Source organism: Apteryx rowi, unplaced genomic scaffold (assembly GCF_003343035.1).
Source record: "Apteryx rowi isolate R43461 unplaced genomic scaffold, aptRow1 scaffold_89, whole genome shotgun sequence".
Lineage (NCBI taxonomy): Eukaryota > Metazoa > Chordata > Aves > Apterygiformes > Apterygidae > Apteryx > Apteryx rowi.
In genome coordinates, this window is record NW_020451193.1 from 1,247,511 (window position 1) to 1,261,058 (window position 13,548).

Here is a 13,548-nt window from a genome sequence, read left to right on the forward strand (position 1 = left end):
CTAGTGATAATTGTTGTTCAAATGGAAACATGGTCTTTATTTGGAAAAAATAAATGAATACAGATGAACATGGGACATTTTTTGACTTTATTTACATTACTAGAATCCAATTTAATCTGAAGTTAAAACATATGGCACAAGAAATCTATACTACGAATCCTGATAATGTCACAGTGTAGTTTTTAATATCATGACTACCAACTGCCTGTAGGTTTCAGCCCAACATGCAAACAGCTGAGACACCCGGAGTTCAGGTTCTCTAATACTGCATTTTCCCTGAGAATGAATTGCTTAAGTAAATTCCTTTAGAAAGCTTACTCATTCTGCTTTGAAGTCAGGTTTGTGCAGCCCCAAGAGCAGTTTCTAGGAAGGATGCATTTCTAGTCTTCATTAGAAAAGATAAAGACATGAATACCTGTAGTAAGAGAAGTGGCCAGGACAGCACAGCAGAGATTTCCTGTTAAGGACTGGTGAAGGAAAATGAAAATAGAAAGTGTTCTGGGTTGCCACTATTCCCAGGACATATCAGAGGAAAATAATTTGGTATGAGACTCGGTTTCCTTTTTCACGTATATCACCATTTAACACTAATATATAGGGAACAGAACTGCCTTTTTATCATCAGCAAAAGGAATAATACCTGTGGATAAAAAGCACTTGTTCCTAGACAGACAAATAGGATCACTTTTGTAAATGCTCATTGATCTTAAGGCTAGGAAAGGACTGTTATTTTTACGTAATTGAATCTTTGGCACACCCTTTAACCTAATTTTAACCTAATTCCTATATTCGATCCATAATTTATTTTGAACTATGACACATAATTAGGAATGCCAAAGTTAAGACTTCTCATGAAAGTTAAGATTTATTTAATTATTTTTATCCTGCTCCCTTCTTTGATTATAGCAGGTAGGACTATAAAAACATTGATTAATTTTGTAGATAGCAAACTATATAACCAAGCTGTGTCTTGTCCCTGCCTCTAAATGGACTTACATACTGCTATTGAAATACTGAGCAGAGCTTCATATTGTCTTGAGCATCAGCCTTTCCAAGCATTGACTGATGTGATCTTATAAACTTTTCTTCCTGCTTTTTTCCCCAACAGTTTGTCTAAAGGTGGTCAAACTACAGACAGTCTCAAACTCAAAACAGCCTACAGTATCATGTGGTGACTTAACAGAATGACAGAAATTGCTTGAGAAAATGCACAGTGTTTTAATTTAAAGAAGCCACACTCAGAAAATGCTTCTCATAAGCTTTTAAGGACAGTGATATTTTGGTACAGTAGCCCAGTTGTTGGCCTCTGTTATTATGGAGCAGCTGATCCAGGTTTGAATATGTGGTCCTTTATTTGATGGAATTATTTTAATCCTTTGACTTAAGGGAACGATTCTGCCAACACTGTCTTTTTAATCTATTGTTAGATAGAAAGTCAACTGGCTGTGAAAGGTACTGTTGTTAAAAGTGAGTTTTTAGCAATTCCAGAAGATAAACACACCATCCAGTAAAACTTGGCTCCCAGATATCTAGCTTCTGAGGAGTGATTCTGACTATCTAATAAGCTTACCAGGACTCTACAGAGCACGGCACCCTTGAAAGTCTGCCTGCACTGGCTTCATTTAAGCACACTTCACTTCTAAGCCTATCTCTGAATTATGAAAAATTGAGATGAAAAATCTGAGCTGAAAACTCTAATTCTCTCATAGCTGCAGACTCAAGCCTTTGCAGTCACACCAGCACACTGGAGAGGTGTAAAAAAAGAGCCTTGCAGTACTGTCAGGCTTCATTACAAATGTTCAAGTCATCTTTGCATTCTTTTCACCTGAAGTTGCTGTTGAGGTATTTGACCAAGAGCCATCCTCCACAAAATCAGCTGAGAAATGTTTTCTTGCTTTCCAAAGGACAAATTAAAATTGAGTTGAGACTGTTACAAGCTGAAACTTCCACTTAGCTGACTGCAAGGGCTTCTGCTTTTTATTAGAAGTTTTAAGACTGTCTGACTTTGGCAATCTAAGGACTAGTAAGCGAATTAGGGAATCAGCAAAATGAGATGTTTACATACGAGCAGAAGTTGCCTAGAGCAATGAAAGCCTTACTGTTTACTCTTCTGGACACTGTTAAGTGAGAGATGCATTCTCTTCAGTTACCAGCTAAACTGATCTCTGTCTCCAGGCCATCTCCGTGCAATCTGCGGAGGATTAACAAAAGCATTTTGTGTTGACGCAGATCCTTCATGCTACTCATATGGAGCTAGTGCTGATTTAAGCAACTTTTCAATGTAAGGAGGGAAAAACAGAATGGAAAGTGCTGTGTGAGAGAATAAAATGGAAAGCAGCCAGACCTTTGTAACATGAATTTTGCTGCTCTCATACAGTCTTCATTATGATAGTCATAACACTGGGTCTTTTGACCATGGAGAAAGTAGCATAAGGCCTAAAATTTGTCATTTAAAAGGCCTACTGTGAGGACTGACTATTGTATATCTGGAGCTAAGAGAAGACTTAGCTAAGAGAAGACAACCATTAAGCATTTAGAAAATTAGTCAGTCCTTGTTGCTTGGTATCTGTGTATGATCATTCAGCATTTAGAAAATTAGTCAGTCATTATTGCTTGATGTCTGAATGATCATTCGCAACCATTTATGGTGACCTGCTGGAAATGCTGATGATATAATCTACTCCAGCTGTAACCTGCATAAGCATGTCAGATTTGCCAGTACTTAAGATCATTTGTTTTGATTTAGTTATCAGCACTTTTGAAAGGGAAGCATGCTACAGAAAATTGCATGACTGAATAACATCTTGGACTCGTGGTCATATGAGACACATGAGAGCTTTTTCTGCTCCTCAGCCTGAACTTCAATATAAAATAATGAGGCACGCAATTTTGCTGATTTATAGCTCACTAAAATATCAACATAGTTTTAACTGCCACACTGGTGCTTCAAATTCTTTTTACGTTAAACTTCTAAGAAATAAAATGTGTGCTGGTCTTTGAAGAGTCAATTAACTCTAAAGGACTGAGTGATACCCTGGCTTTGCATTTCCTTGGATAAACTAAACAGGAGTTTGAGATTACCTTGTGTGCAAATTTTATGTGTCGATCTGTTTATCTCGTACTTCTAACTTTAAATCCCAATGCAACATTAATTTGTAGTATTTTACATAGATTCATTGTAAGTGAACAGTAGCTATTTGAAAATATTTTTTCATTATAACTGGAAATTAAAATCATTTACAAAATCCGATCCTTCTTCTTTGAAAACCCTAAGAGAAAGCCTCACTGACTTCTGGAGTAGGGGATCAAGCCCTGTGAAATGCTAAGCGATGTAAATAACCTGGCTGTGTTCATACTGTCTCATTGATTCACAGGGGTAAGGACACACTTTTGCATGTTGGTTATAAAGCTTAAAGTGATTAGTTTTACTTTGCCATGAMAACTTGGTAAATGGAAGTTAACAGGCACATGTATGGTTTAGAGATAGTTCCTCAGAGCAGTGTTTTTCAGTCTTTCTAGATGAAGAACAGCTTAACTTTTTGGAAAACTGCCAAACACTGTATTGAGCAAACTGTTCACATTTGCCCACATATAYAAAGCAAAATTTTCCATGTCCATCTTCTTTTATTTCTTTTTCCCTTCCCCCCTTCCCTCCCATTTTATCTGTGCACTCGCTTGCATACATGGCACTTGTGAAGGCCTGGGTCTGTTTGTTTTTTTGCTGTCATCTCACAGATTACTTTCTAATGTGCTTGGGACCACCAGCGTCTCGCAGACTACCCTCAGAGAGCGGCTGCCGCGGGACACACACGAAGGGGCGAGGGTGCCTGGGCTGCCACCTGCCCAAGCCGAGACACCCTGTGCCTCAGCCCACCACCAGGAGCAGCCGCGGCTCCGGCGCTGCGTCTGCTTTAAAGAAGGGCTAGCCCCCAGGCACAGGTGGCCCGGTTGGCATGATTTATGAGCAGGAGCGTCAGCAGATGAAATAATTGCTTCCAGGCTGATAGACTGAAGCCACTCTCGTAGGTGGGAATGAAGAAACAAAAGGGAAGGTACCGCAAACACCTTTGCTGTTTGTATACAAATACCCAGCCATAGTCTAGCTCTTACTTCAACTCAGTAATCCCCCGCTTATCATTATATGCCATAATTCTTGTCATATTTTATTTGCACTAAACCCACACCAGGGATTAGGACTATGCACTAGGCAGTGTTCAAACATTTAAGAGAAATGAGTTGTTGCACCAGGGAGCTTACAGCTGGGGGGTAACAATAACAACCAAGCCCAGAAACAGATAAGGAGTAGTAGGAAGGAAGGCAACAGTCATTTGTCTCAGCACACTGGCAACCTAACTGCTCTCAAGTTGTTTTTTTAAATCCCGTAACACAGAGTTTTGAGGAGGATTTTGAAGCAACTGTGGATGCATTCAGTACAATGTGAGAGAAAGGATGAAAATGCTCATTTAAAAGCCTAGCAAAGGGAGCACTGAAACTGCATCATGTCCTCATTCGAGGTGAGAGCAGGTGGTGATGACAATATGGGCAGAGATCTAATTTGCCTGGGAAGCAAAAATAAACACCTTTAGTCAGAAACGTTTAGGATGGAAGCAATGGAAGGAGTTCAACAGAAAAAGTAACTTGTTCAGTGGTGACCTAGGAAATGGTCAAGGAAACGATTCGGATGATCTTAGCTACGGGATGCTGAATGCAGGAACAGGGCAGCATTCATAACGCCCAGAGACAAAGATACAATAGTAATGAAGGTCCAGAAAAAGGAGAGTCTGCATGACTATTTTTGCTGGATAAATGATAAAGACCATATTGGAGGCATTAAGTAATAAATATGTGCAAGATTTAGATGAAAATTGAATGTGACAATCTGGAGAAGAGTGAAAATCAGAAAAATGACAGTGAGCATCTCCTTCAGTGAGCTGGAAAGTAGAAGGAGGGAGAGAGTTGGGCAGCAGCTGGGGAGACAAGTAGGGTTAAGGATAAGGTTTATGTTTTAAGGGGATACTAATACATGCTCATGTACTGAATTCTGACTTGTCTGCAAGGAGAGCTTATCTAAACCAGGCAATTAAGTAAAAATGGATTAAAAGTTTCAGGAACTGATTATATAGATCATGGAGATAGATGGCAGGTCATTTATGTGAAGAGGAAATGAGAAGGCTCAGAACAGGCGTTTTGCAAATTAGCATTTTCTTTTTTGATTTACTGTCCTACTCTTACTTGGAATACATCCTCTTCTGTATTTCAGCTATTTTAGATGAAAACTTTATACAGTAGGGATGAAAATTCAACTGTTTGGTCAGAGAAATTTTCATCAAGAAGTCAAAGTACCCAGGATGTGTTTTTACCAAAGAATGTGTAGGGAGTAAGCTCTGAGTTTTTCCATGAGCAATAGTGACAGCTTTGTATCTGAATTCTTGATCAAATGGGGCTGAGGGAAGACAAGACATATGCCTTATGTTTAAATAAATACAGCAGCATATTTCGCATGCACCTGACAATAAAAACATGTAATATGCAACTTAGAACAATAGACACATTTCACTTGTCAAAATGTTGAAAGTGTTTAGAAAGAAAATGAATTTGATGTATATGGATTTGAAATGACTTTTAACAGATTTTAGTGATTTTGAACAGCTAGTTTTTTTCTAGCAGAAAGGGAAACCAAAGCTTGATTACATAGGAAGTGTATTTTAAAAGTATATCTATCATGTTCTTATCTGTCATAAGGTCTATGGTATACATCATTTGAAAAATGTATGTGATTGCTTAGAAAGATAAATACAACAGCCACAACAATTCACAAACATTGAATAGGTGATAGGCCTCTATGTACTTAATAGTCTTTTAAGATGATTAAACCTGCCTTTTCTAAACTCTTATGAAGCAGGAAATGTTGAGAATGGAGAATGGTTAAACAGTAAAAGCTGTACTCTGTTAGACTGATGAAAGGCACAGAGAAGAAAAGCATCTAATAATTGCTTTGCTCCTACAGAAGGAGATTTCTGCCAGGTGGAGCTGTTCCTGCAAGACTCTGAAAGTCCTCAGCTTTGGCTGAACCTGTAATGGGAGAAAGCTTTTTTTTTGCTTTCACAGTAGGGAGTTTCCTGGAGCAGAGAACTGAGCCTTGGGCTGGACAACGTGACTTAACAGCATTTTGACAGGAAGTATCAAGTTGTGCAGCAGTGTCTCTCTCTCGGAGATCCTCAGTGCTTCCAGGTAGCACTGACCCTGTAGAAGTAAGGTTTCCCACACAGAGCACCTGACGCTTCTGGAAACTTGTGGCAAAATATTTTGTAAAGTGTTGGGATTCTGTGTTACTTTCATTGCTCATATGTCTAGCGGAGTAAAAAGCAATTTCTTTTGTAACAGGAGTGCATAGGTTTTGTTTTTATTACTACAGTGTATGTTTTAAAATCCGTTACATCTGCAGGCAGTGAACAGTCATATTCTTTTAAGTATAAGACAATTCGCAGTCCTCAGGCGCCATACATCAGCAGAGAGTAACTGAGACAGATGATCTGCCTATGAGGTCAAGGTGGAAAGACACGCTGGCTCAGCACCAGCCACCGTCTGCTCCTGGTAGGGCTCCCTACCAGAGGTGTAACAGGACTTGCTCTTCAGGACGCCTTGCTCTTACGTCTCCCTCTCAGACACTGACGTTCTTTTCTTTGTAGGTACTGGGCCAGGAGTGTGGTCCGATTTCTGTGAGAGATTGTCTGGGGACCTATTCGCCACAGGCAGGGGATATTACATGTTCTCTGATTTTAGAAATACAGTAACGTCTGGTTCAAAGCAACCCCTTAATCCCATTGGTTTTAATCCCTCTTATTTGAGGACAAATACATACAACTGGCAGAGCACAATGGGCCAGATAACCTAATTATTGTGAGCTGGCACATTTCCTGAAATCAGTGTTGAGATGCCGATTTACAGCTGCTGAGACCTTGCCTCCCCACCCCCCCAGTCACCTGGGGGGGCCTCCACTGGACTCGCTCAAGTCTATCAATGTCTTTCTTGTACGGGGGGCCAAATGCAGTATTCCAGATGCAGTCGAGTGCATGCTGAGTAAAGAGGAATAAACACTTTCCTCAATCTATTGGCTGTGCTGCTGCTGTAACGTGCTAGTATGGTGTTGATCATCTTTGCTGCTGCACTTCTAACTCATTTTTAGCCTATGGTCCACCAGGATCCACAGGTCCTTCAGCAGAGATCCTACCTAGCTGGTTAGTCCCTAGCCTGTACAATTGCAATGGGTTAGTCTACCACAGGGGTAGGACTTTGCTTTTGTCTTTGTTTAATTTCATTAAGTTCCTGTTGGTCTGTTCCTCTAGCCTGTCTAGGTCCATCTGAATGGCAGCTCTGCCCTTGAGCACCCCCAGTTTGGTGTCATCTCCAAACTTAATGAAGATGATTTGCAGCTCCTCCTCCAGTTCACTGATAAAGGTATTAAACAGGATAGGTCCCAGGATGGACCCTGAGGAACTTCACTTGTAACTGGCATCCATGTTGAGTACGGCCCACTAACCCACTACCTTTTGAGCTCAGCAATCCAGCCAGTTTTTCACCCATATAGCAGTCTACCTATCTAAACCCAGATTCAACACAAGGATGCTGTTAGAGACTGTGTCTTGCTAAAGTCAAGGTAGATGACATCCATTGCTCTCCTGTCTTCTACAAATCTTGTTACTTTATCATATTAGACAATCAAGTTCGTCAAGCACGATTTACTCTTGGTCAATACATGCTAGCTACTGCCAGTCATTCTCTTCTTCACGTGACAAGAAAATGGCTCCAAGATTTGCTCCATAATTTTGCCAGGGACCAAAGTGAGGGGATAGGCCTGTAGTTTCCTTCTTGACCTTTTCAAAGATGGGTGCAACATCCACCTTTCTCCAGTCATTGGGGACCTCTCCCAGTTTCCACAACCCTTCAAAGATGACAGAGAATGGCCTCACGATGACATCAGCATCAGATTTCTCAGCACCCTTGGATGCAACCCGCCAAGCCCCATGGACGTCAGTAGTTCAAGATTTCTCAAGAGAGCCTTGACTCAATCCTCGTCTACTACTGGCAGTTCCTCTCCCTGTTGGACCCTGTGTCTGGGCACAAAGGCCTGGGAGATTCTCAGTCCAAGAGCAAGGCAAAGAAGGCAGTGAGTACATCAGCCTTTGTCACTAAATCCACCCACCCATTCAGTAGGAGACCCCATTTTCCTTGTTTATTCTTTACTGCTAATGTAGGGGAAGAAACTCTTCCTGTGGCCCTTGACACCCTTTGCCTGTTTAAGCTCTAGCTGAGCTTTAGCTTTTGTATCACCATCCCTGCAAAGTGGGCTTGCCTTTTATTCTACAATCCTCATTTTTAGCTTGTCTTCACTTTCATCTGCTGTGTATGTCATGATTTTGGCACTGAAGCTCAGTCATGAGTTCCCTGCTTAGGCAAGCTGCTCTTCTGATACAGCTACTCATTTGCCTGTGTATCAGTATGGACCACTCTCGTGCTTGGAGGAGGCTGCCCTAAAGACCTGCCAGCATTGCTGGGCTCTTCTGCCTTTCAGAGCTGCCTCCCACTGCATCCCACTTACCACTTCTCTGACTAAGCCAAAGATTTGTGGTGGATGCTGTTTTTCATTAAATGAGTTTCTGGTTTTTCTTTTTTTTAATCCAAAAACTCACATCAGATGAAAAAAGATGACAAAGGAGTTTCAGAGAAGTCAAAACACTTTTGACTGATAAATTTGAAATAAAGTGTTTCATAAAAGAACATTTCTTTTTCCAGGTTAGTGGCTTGAATACATGATTTTTGTTTTGATTTTCTCATTTTTGTTGGAGGAATAAGAAAGTTTTTCATTGAGGATGGGTATAAATTAAATATTTTTACTTGGCTATTATCCCCTTTCTACAGCTCTTTTTGATAATTTCAAAGTGATTTGCGTTCTGAAACTCTGAAAATCAGGCTACTTTGTATGTGCCTCAGCTTGGGCTTCCACTGGTTTTTGAAAAAATGGAAATATATTTTTGATAGAGAAAGGCTCAGTTCCAAATCATAAGACTAAGTAACCCTTCAAACTTCAGGGAATTTAAATTGCCAACCAGACTTTTTTATTTCTAGAGAGATTTAATTCAGGAACATTTGGCTATTTCATATCTTGTGACACTGCTTAGCCTTCTAATCTGGTGCTGTTCAAAAAAAGCTGTTCATTAAACAGCATAGATTTTATTATGTGACTGCAAAAATGCCAGAAAGTTGTCCCATTTGATCTCATAATTTATAAGTAATCTAGAAATATGCTTTGAGGCAGTGATTCATCTAAAAGGCATTACCAGTTCAAAGTGCATTAGTGCATGGCTGCTGAATATGGTTTGGCATTAAGGGTTTCTTCGTCAGCATTACTAGGATTAAATTACCTGCGGTGGAATATGAGCCCTCTGAGAAAAACAGCTCTCCTCCTTTTGGCGTTAAGAGCATAAAGGGAGAGCGAGACGGGAGAAGGAACCCAAAAGGTGGTGTACAGACAGGCGTAGCTGGCGGGCGGAAGAGCGAGCGAGCTGGAGCCCGTGGGGATGAGCTGGTGGGTAGGGTGCGGCGGGAGAGTCGAGGCGCAGGAGGCCGGGAGTCGCGCGGCGCCAGGCTGGGCACTGCGGCTTGCTGCTGCCGGACCTCCCCAGCTAGCGGAGAGCAGCCGGAGCTGGCACAAAGTAGCTGCGGGAGAGCACGGGCAGGTCTCCGCGGGAGGGCAAGGGTGCTGACAAACTCGCGGCATGGTTTGCTGCCTGAAAAGAGGGGCACTGGTGAGCCAGGGTGACTCGTTGTGGTTCAGCCTTTGCGGTTCTTTCCATTTGCAATTATTAATTTTATAAAGCTTGGGCAGTTTGCATGGCACCAGTTAACTTCGTGTTTTGAACTTAGGTCTGCTGTATGTACAAATAGTGTCTTCCTCATTAAATATCCCCCTTCAAAATTATATCATTCTGTTTTTTGTTTGTTTTTTTTAACAAGTAAAATCTCAGAGCCTGTATTTGTTGCTCAGCTTTAATATACCGCTGCATTGGTGAATAGTGGCAGACCCCAAATAGTGTTCTGATGCCTCCTGATAGCTATTTAGGAAAGCAGAGGACATGAACAGTGTTACCAGTGTAATGTGTATGAAGCCTGAAAAGATAAATGTATTTCCCTTTCTACTTAGTTAACACACTTCCATGAAAGCAGTAGTAAAAATGGTTTGGGTAATCTGAGTAATAATGTCTTCACCCAATCTCTAGCCAGAATATAACCTTTTAGCAAACACTTTAGATGTTCCTAAACAAAGATACTGGATACGAATAGATCCAACTCCTCAGCACCTGGTACAGCTTGCTTAGAAAAAAATCTCTCCCTATAAATAGAGCTCTGCCTTATTACTTGCTTATCATTGTCTTCACATTGACAAAGGGGAGGTCGCACAGCTTAACCAGCCCTGCTAGAGTGACATTTGAGAGCCGCCGTAAAGGCCTCTTCTCTTAAATTGTTTTAGCTAAGCAGGAACTGTGGATAAATGTGCCAATATATTGCTGGGTATGCTTAGTTTTAAGATATTGTGACCATCCATGGTAGCTACTATGGTTTACTGCAATACTGTGTGACTAGATATGCTTTTTAATCTAAGAGTATGGTTGCTATGACTTTACTAAATATTTTTATTACCCCAGACACTGGCTTTGTGCACAGAACACAACTTCAGAAAAGCCACCTTTCTTTTCTGTCATGCATGTTTATATCTTATTGACAGGAACTTCTTTACCTGTAGGTCAATTCATGCTGACTTATTTTATTGTTTAGCTGAGTCAAGACAGTAGGGTTGTCTTTTATTATCAACTCTTGTTGTGTCTTTTATTGTCTAGTTGAAATACTTATGACTTGTATAGGGTTAGTTAATTCTGGCAAACTGCAGTGTAACATTCTGAGGCTTACCAATAATGGCATTATGAGTCTTGTGCATCTATTGCTCCGTGCAGGAAACCCTGTGAATCTTTACTTCTAAATGATACTGCAGTATTAAATGACCAGCAGAGGTGAAGGCAGGCTGTAAAACAGAGTTTATGAAAAATCATTAAATAAGACTGATAGTTGCCTGCTATGTAAGAATCAATGGGTAATACTCATTGATATCATTGCTCTCAATTTACTGAAATTTTCACATTAAAATATTGCAATTAAGCCACATAACCAAAAGTCCTCAATCCTACCAAAAACATCATTTCATGAAACTTTATCATACTGATTGTATATCCTGCACCCTCATTTCTGCCCCTAATTGTTCCTGTTCATATCCTAAAAATTCCCTGGAAAATGCAGTATTCTGGCTTCTAACAATTCCTGTCTGAACTACTAAATAATATATGTTAGACAGGTATTGTAAATGTGTAAAAAATGGCTCTGTAGGACCAGAGATAAACAACAGGAGATGAACTTGCAGCACAAACATAATTTCATTTTGAAATTAATGCCCATTAACCTACAGTTAGGTGAAATCGTATTAAAAGTGTTTGCCTTACTAATAGGTGCTGCTAAATAGGTCCACTGGGTGGTAGCTGAGCACCCAAAGTGTTTCTTTACTTATCGCAGTTACTTAATTGGAAATAAGAGATTTTTAAATACTCTGCATAAAGCAAAAATGAGCTGAAATGGTTTGATTATCGCAGGGCACATTTACAAATACTGTGGATTGGGAGCATTAATTTATTTGCTTGTTTTACATCTGAACAACTGTTTCCCAGGGAACCGAGTACTGTCTTTCATGTGACTAGACAGAAAGAGAAGTAGCCAGCCCGGAGCGCTGCCTGGCTAGTGCTGGAAGTGGAGCAGACAGCACTCCTGTTGTAAGATCTGTTATAAGATCTGTTCTCAGTTATTTGTATCTTTGCTGAACTAGAATCACTTATGCTGAAATTTTTCAAGTAACATACCTAGAAAAAAAGTATCCCAAATTTCACAGTGGTGTGAACATAACCGGTAAAGTGTAGGCACCTCCAGGCCTGGCAGTTTTAGGGTTGAGATTCTTGGACATAAACCCTCAATTCCTCTAACTCACAACCTAAGAGTAATCTGCATCTTTCCCTATGTGGCCTAAAGATGGTCCCTTTTTGAAAATTGTGCCTTTACAAGTGCTAAGACAGTAGGATATTTGTTATCCAGCTGTGGTTATATAGAGTGGGTGAGGTGCAATTACTCCTCAACAAACAGAGCAGCTGACACCTAAAGGAAGCTTTTTTTTCTGACAACTGCAAATGGTGAGTAGAAGTATGTATGATCTGCAACGAAAGCAAAAATGCCTTCATGTTATGACAGTAATGACAGCAGAAAATTTAATTCAGGCTTACATTTTCATGAAATCATGCATCTTTGACTAGCGATTACGTTCCCACTATGACTGCTTTAGCCAAAATCCAGGGGACCCAGAAACTAACTAGTGTTGTGAATTTGCTATTTTAGATTTTCTGAAAATAATAATCCTTGTTCTTTGGTCTCTTTTCTCTATCTTCTTTTTAGCTTGACTTTGCTTCCTTTTTTAGCTTGAATTCTTCTGTCACACCAAGGTAGAGCTGAGAAGATGAGATTGGGCCCATTTGTTGAAGCCTGTTTGCTTGTACTGAATTTGAGACAGGGAAAATAACTTTACAGGTTGATTAATTATCACAGAGCCTACTTCACTTGCCTACTCAAACAGGCAGGCAGCCAGGACTTTCTTCAAAAAAACCACTCCAAGTATCCTGCTATAAGGGTTTACTCTTTTCATCCAGCCTCATGTGGTATTTGGAGGTCAAATACATTCTAACGTTCCTCCTGCTCCGGAATACATCTTCCCTATGAGGAAACTGTATGATCCAACTTTGTCACTGCTTTGGCCCCAACAGCTTCCCTTATTTGTCAAGTTCTGTGCTTTCTTTGTGTCAGGACAATTATAAACATCGTCCGTAGACTAGCAGTAAGCACACTGGAAAACTCCTTGGTCATACATAAGAAGCTGTGAACATGGGTTTTGGCTCCAAGTGAGCAATGACCTTCAGAAGATCAGTTTCAGAAGGGCTGAAGTTTAAATTCTGGTAGAATAATTCCCATGCTTTTTATCTGAGCCTCTAAGACTTGAATTATCTGAGACTGGCCATTAATCTGATTAAGAAACACAGAGGAAAAAGAGAGGCAACTACTATTCTCTTCTGCAGGGCATCCTTTAGCAGTTTTTTCAACAAACGCTGATAGATTTCTGAAGAGCCGATATTCAGGGCAGAGAATATTTCTGTTGGAAGCACATCTTAGCATTGTTTGAATTAAGAGGTTTGTGCGATGGTATGGGCATTAAAAAAAACCAACAACTTTCCATTGGCTTGGTTTTTCGCTTGTTTCTTCCTTCAGGAAAATAAAAAGTGAGCTAATACAACTTTAACCATGACTTTTATATTTGCAGGGATTAAGCACCTGAAAAGTCAGAATGATACAGCATTTCCGGAGGAGGAAGAGGGAGTTAGTGAAAGAGAGGAAGAGTGGGGCCACTAA

At 40.4% G+C, this 13,548-nt stretch overlaps 1 protein-coding gene across 1 annotated transcript in view; it reads left to right on the forward strand.

Annotated features, from left to right (window-relative positions):
- The window catches only part of PPP1R1C (protein phosphatase 1 regulatory inhibitor subunit 1C), a 56,094-nt gene extending 42,546 nt beyond the window's left edge, over window positions 1-13,548 (forward strand). Inside the window, 1 exon segment of the mRNA XM_026091000.1 lies at window positions 13,460-13,548. Coding sequence (XP_025946785.1) covers window positions 13,460-13,548 — 89 coding nt within the window.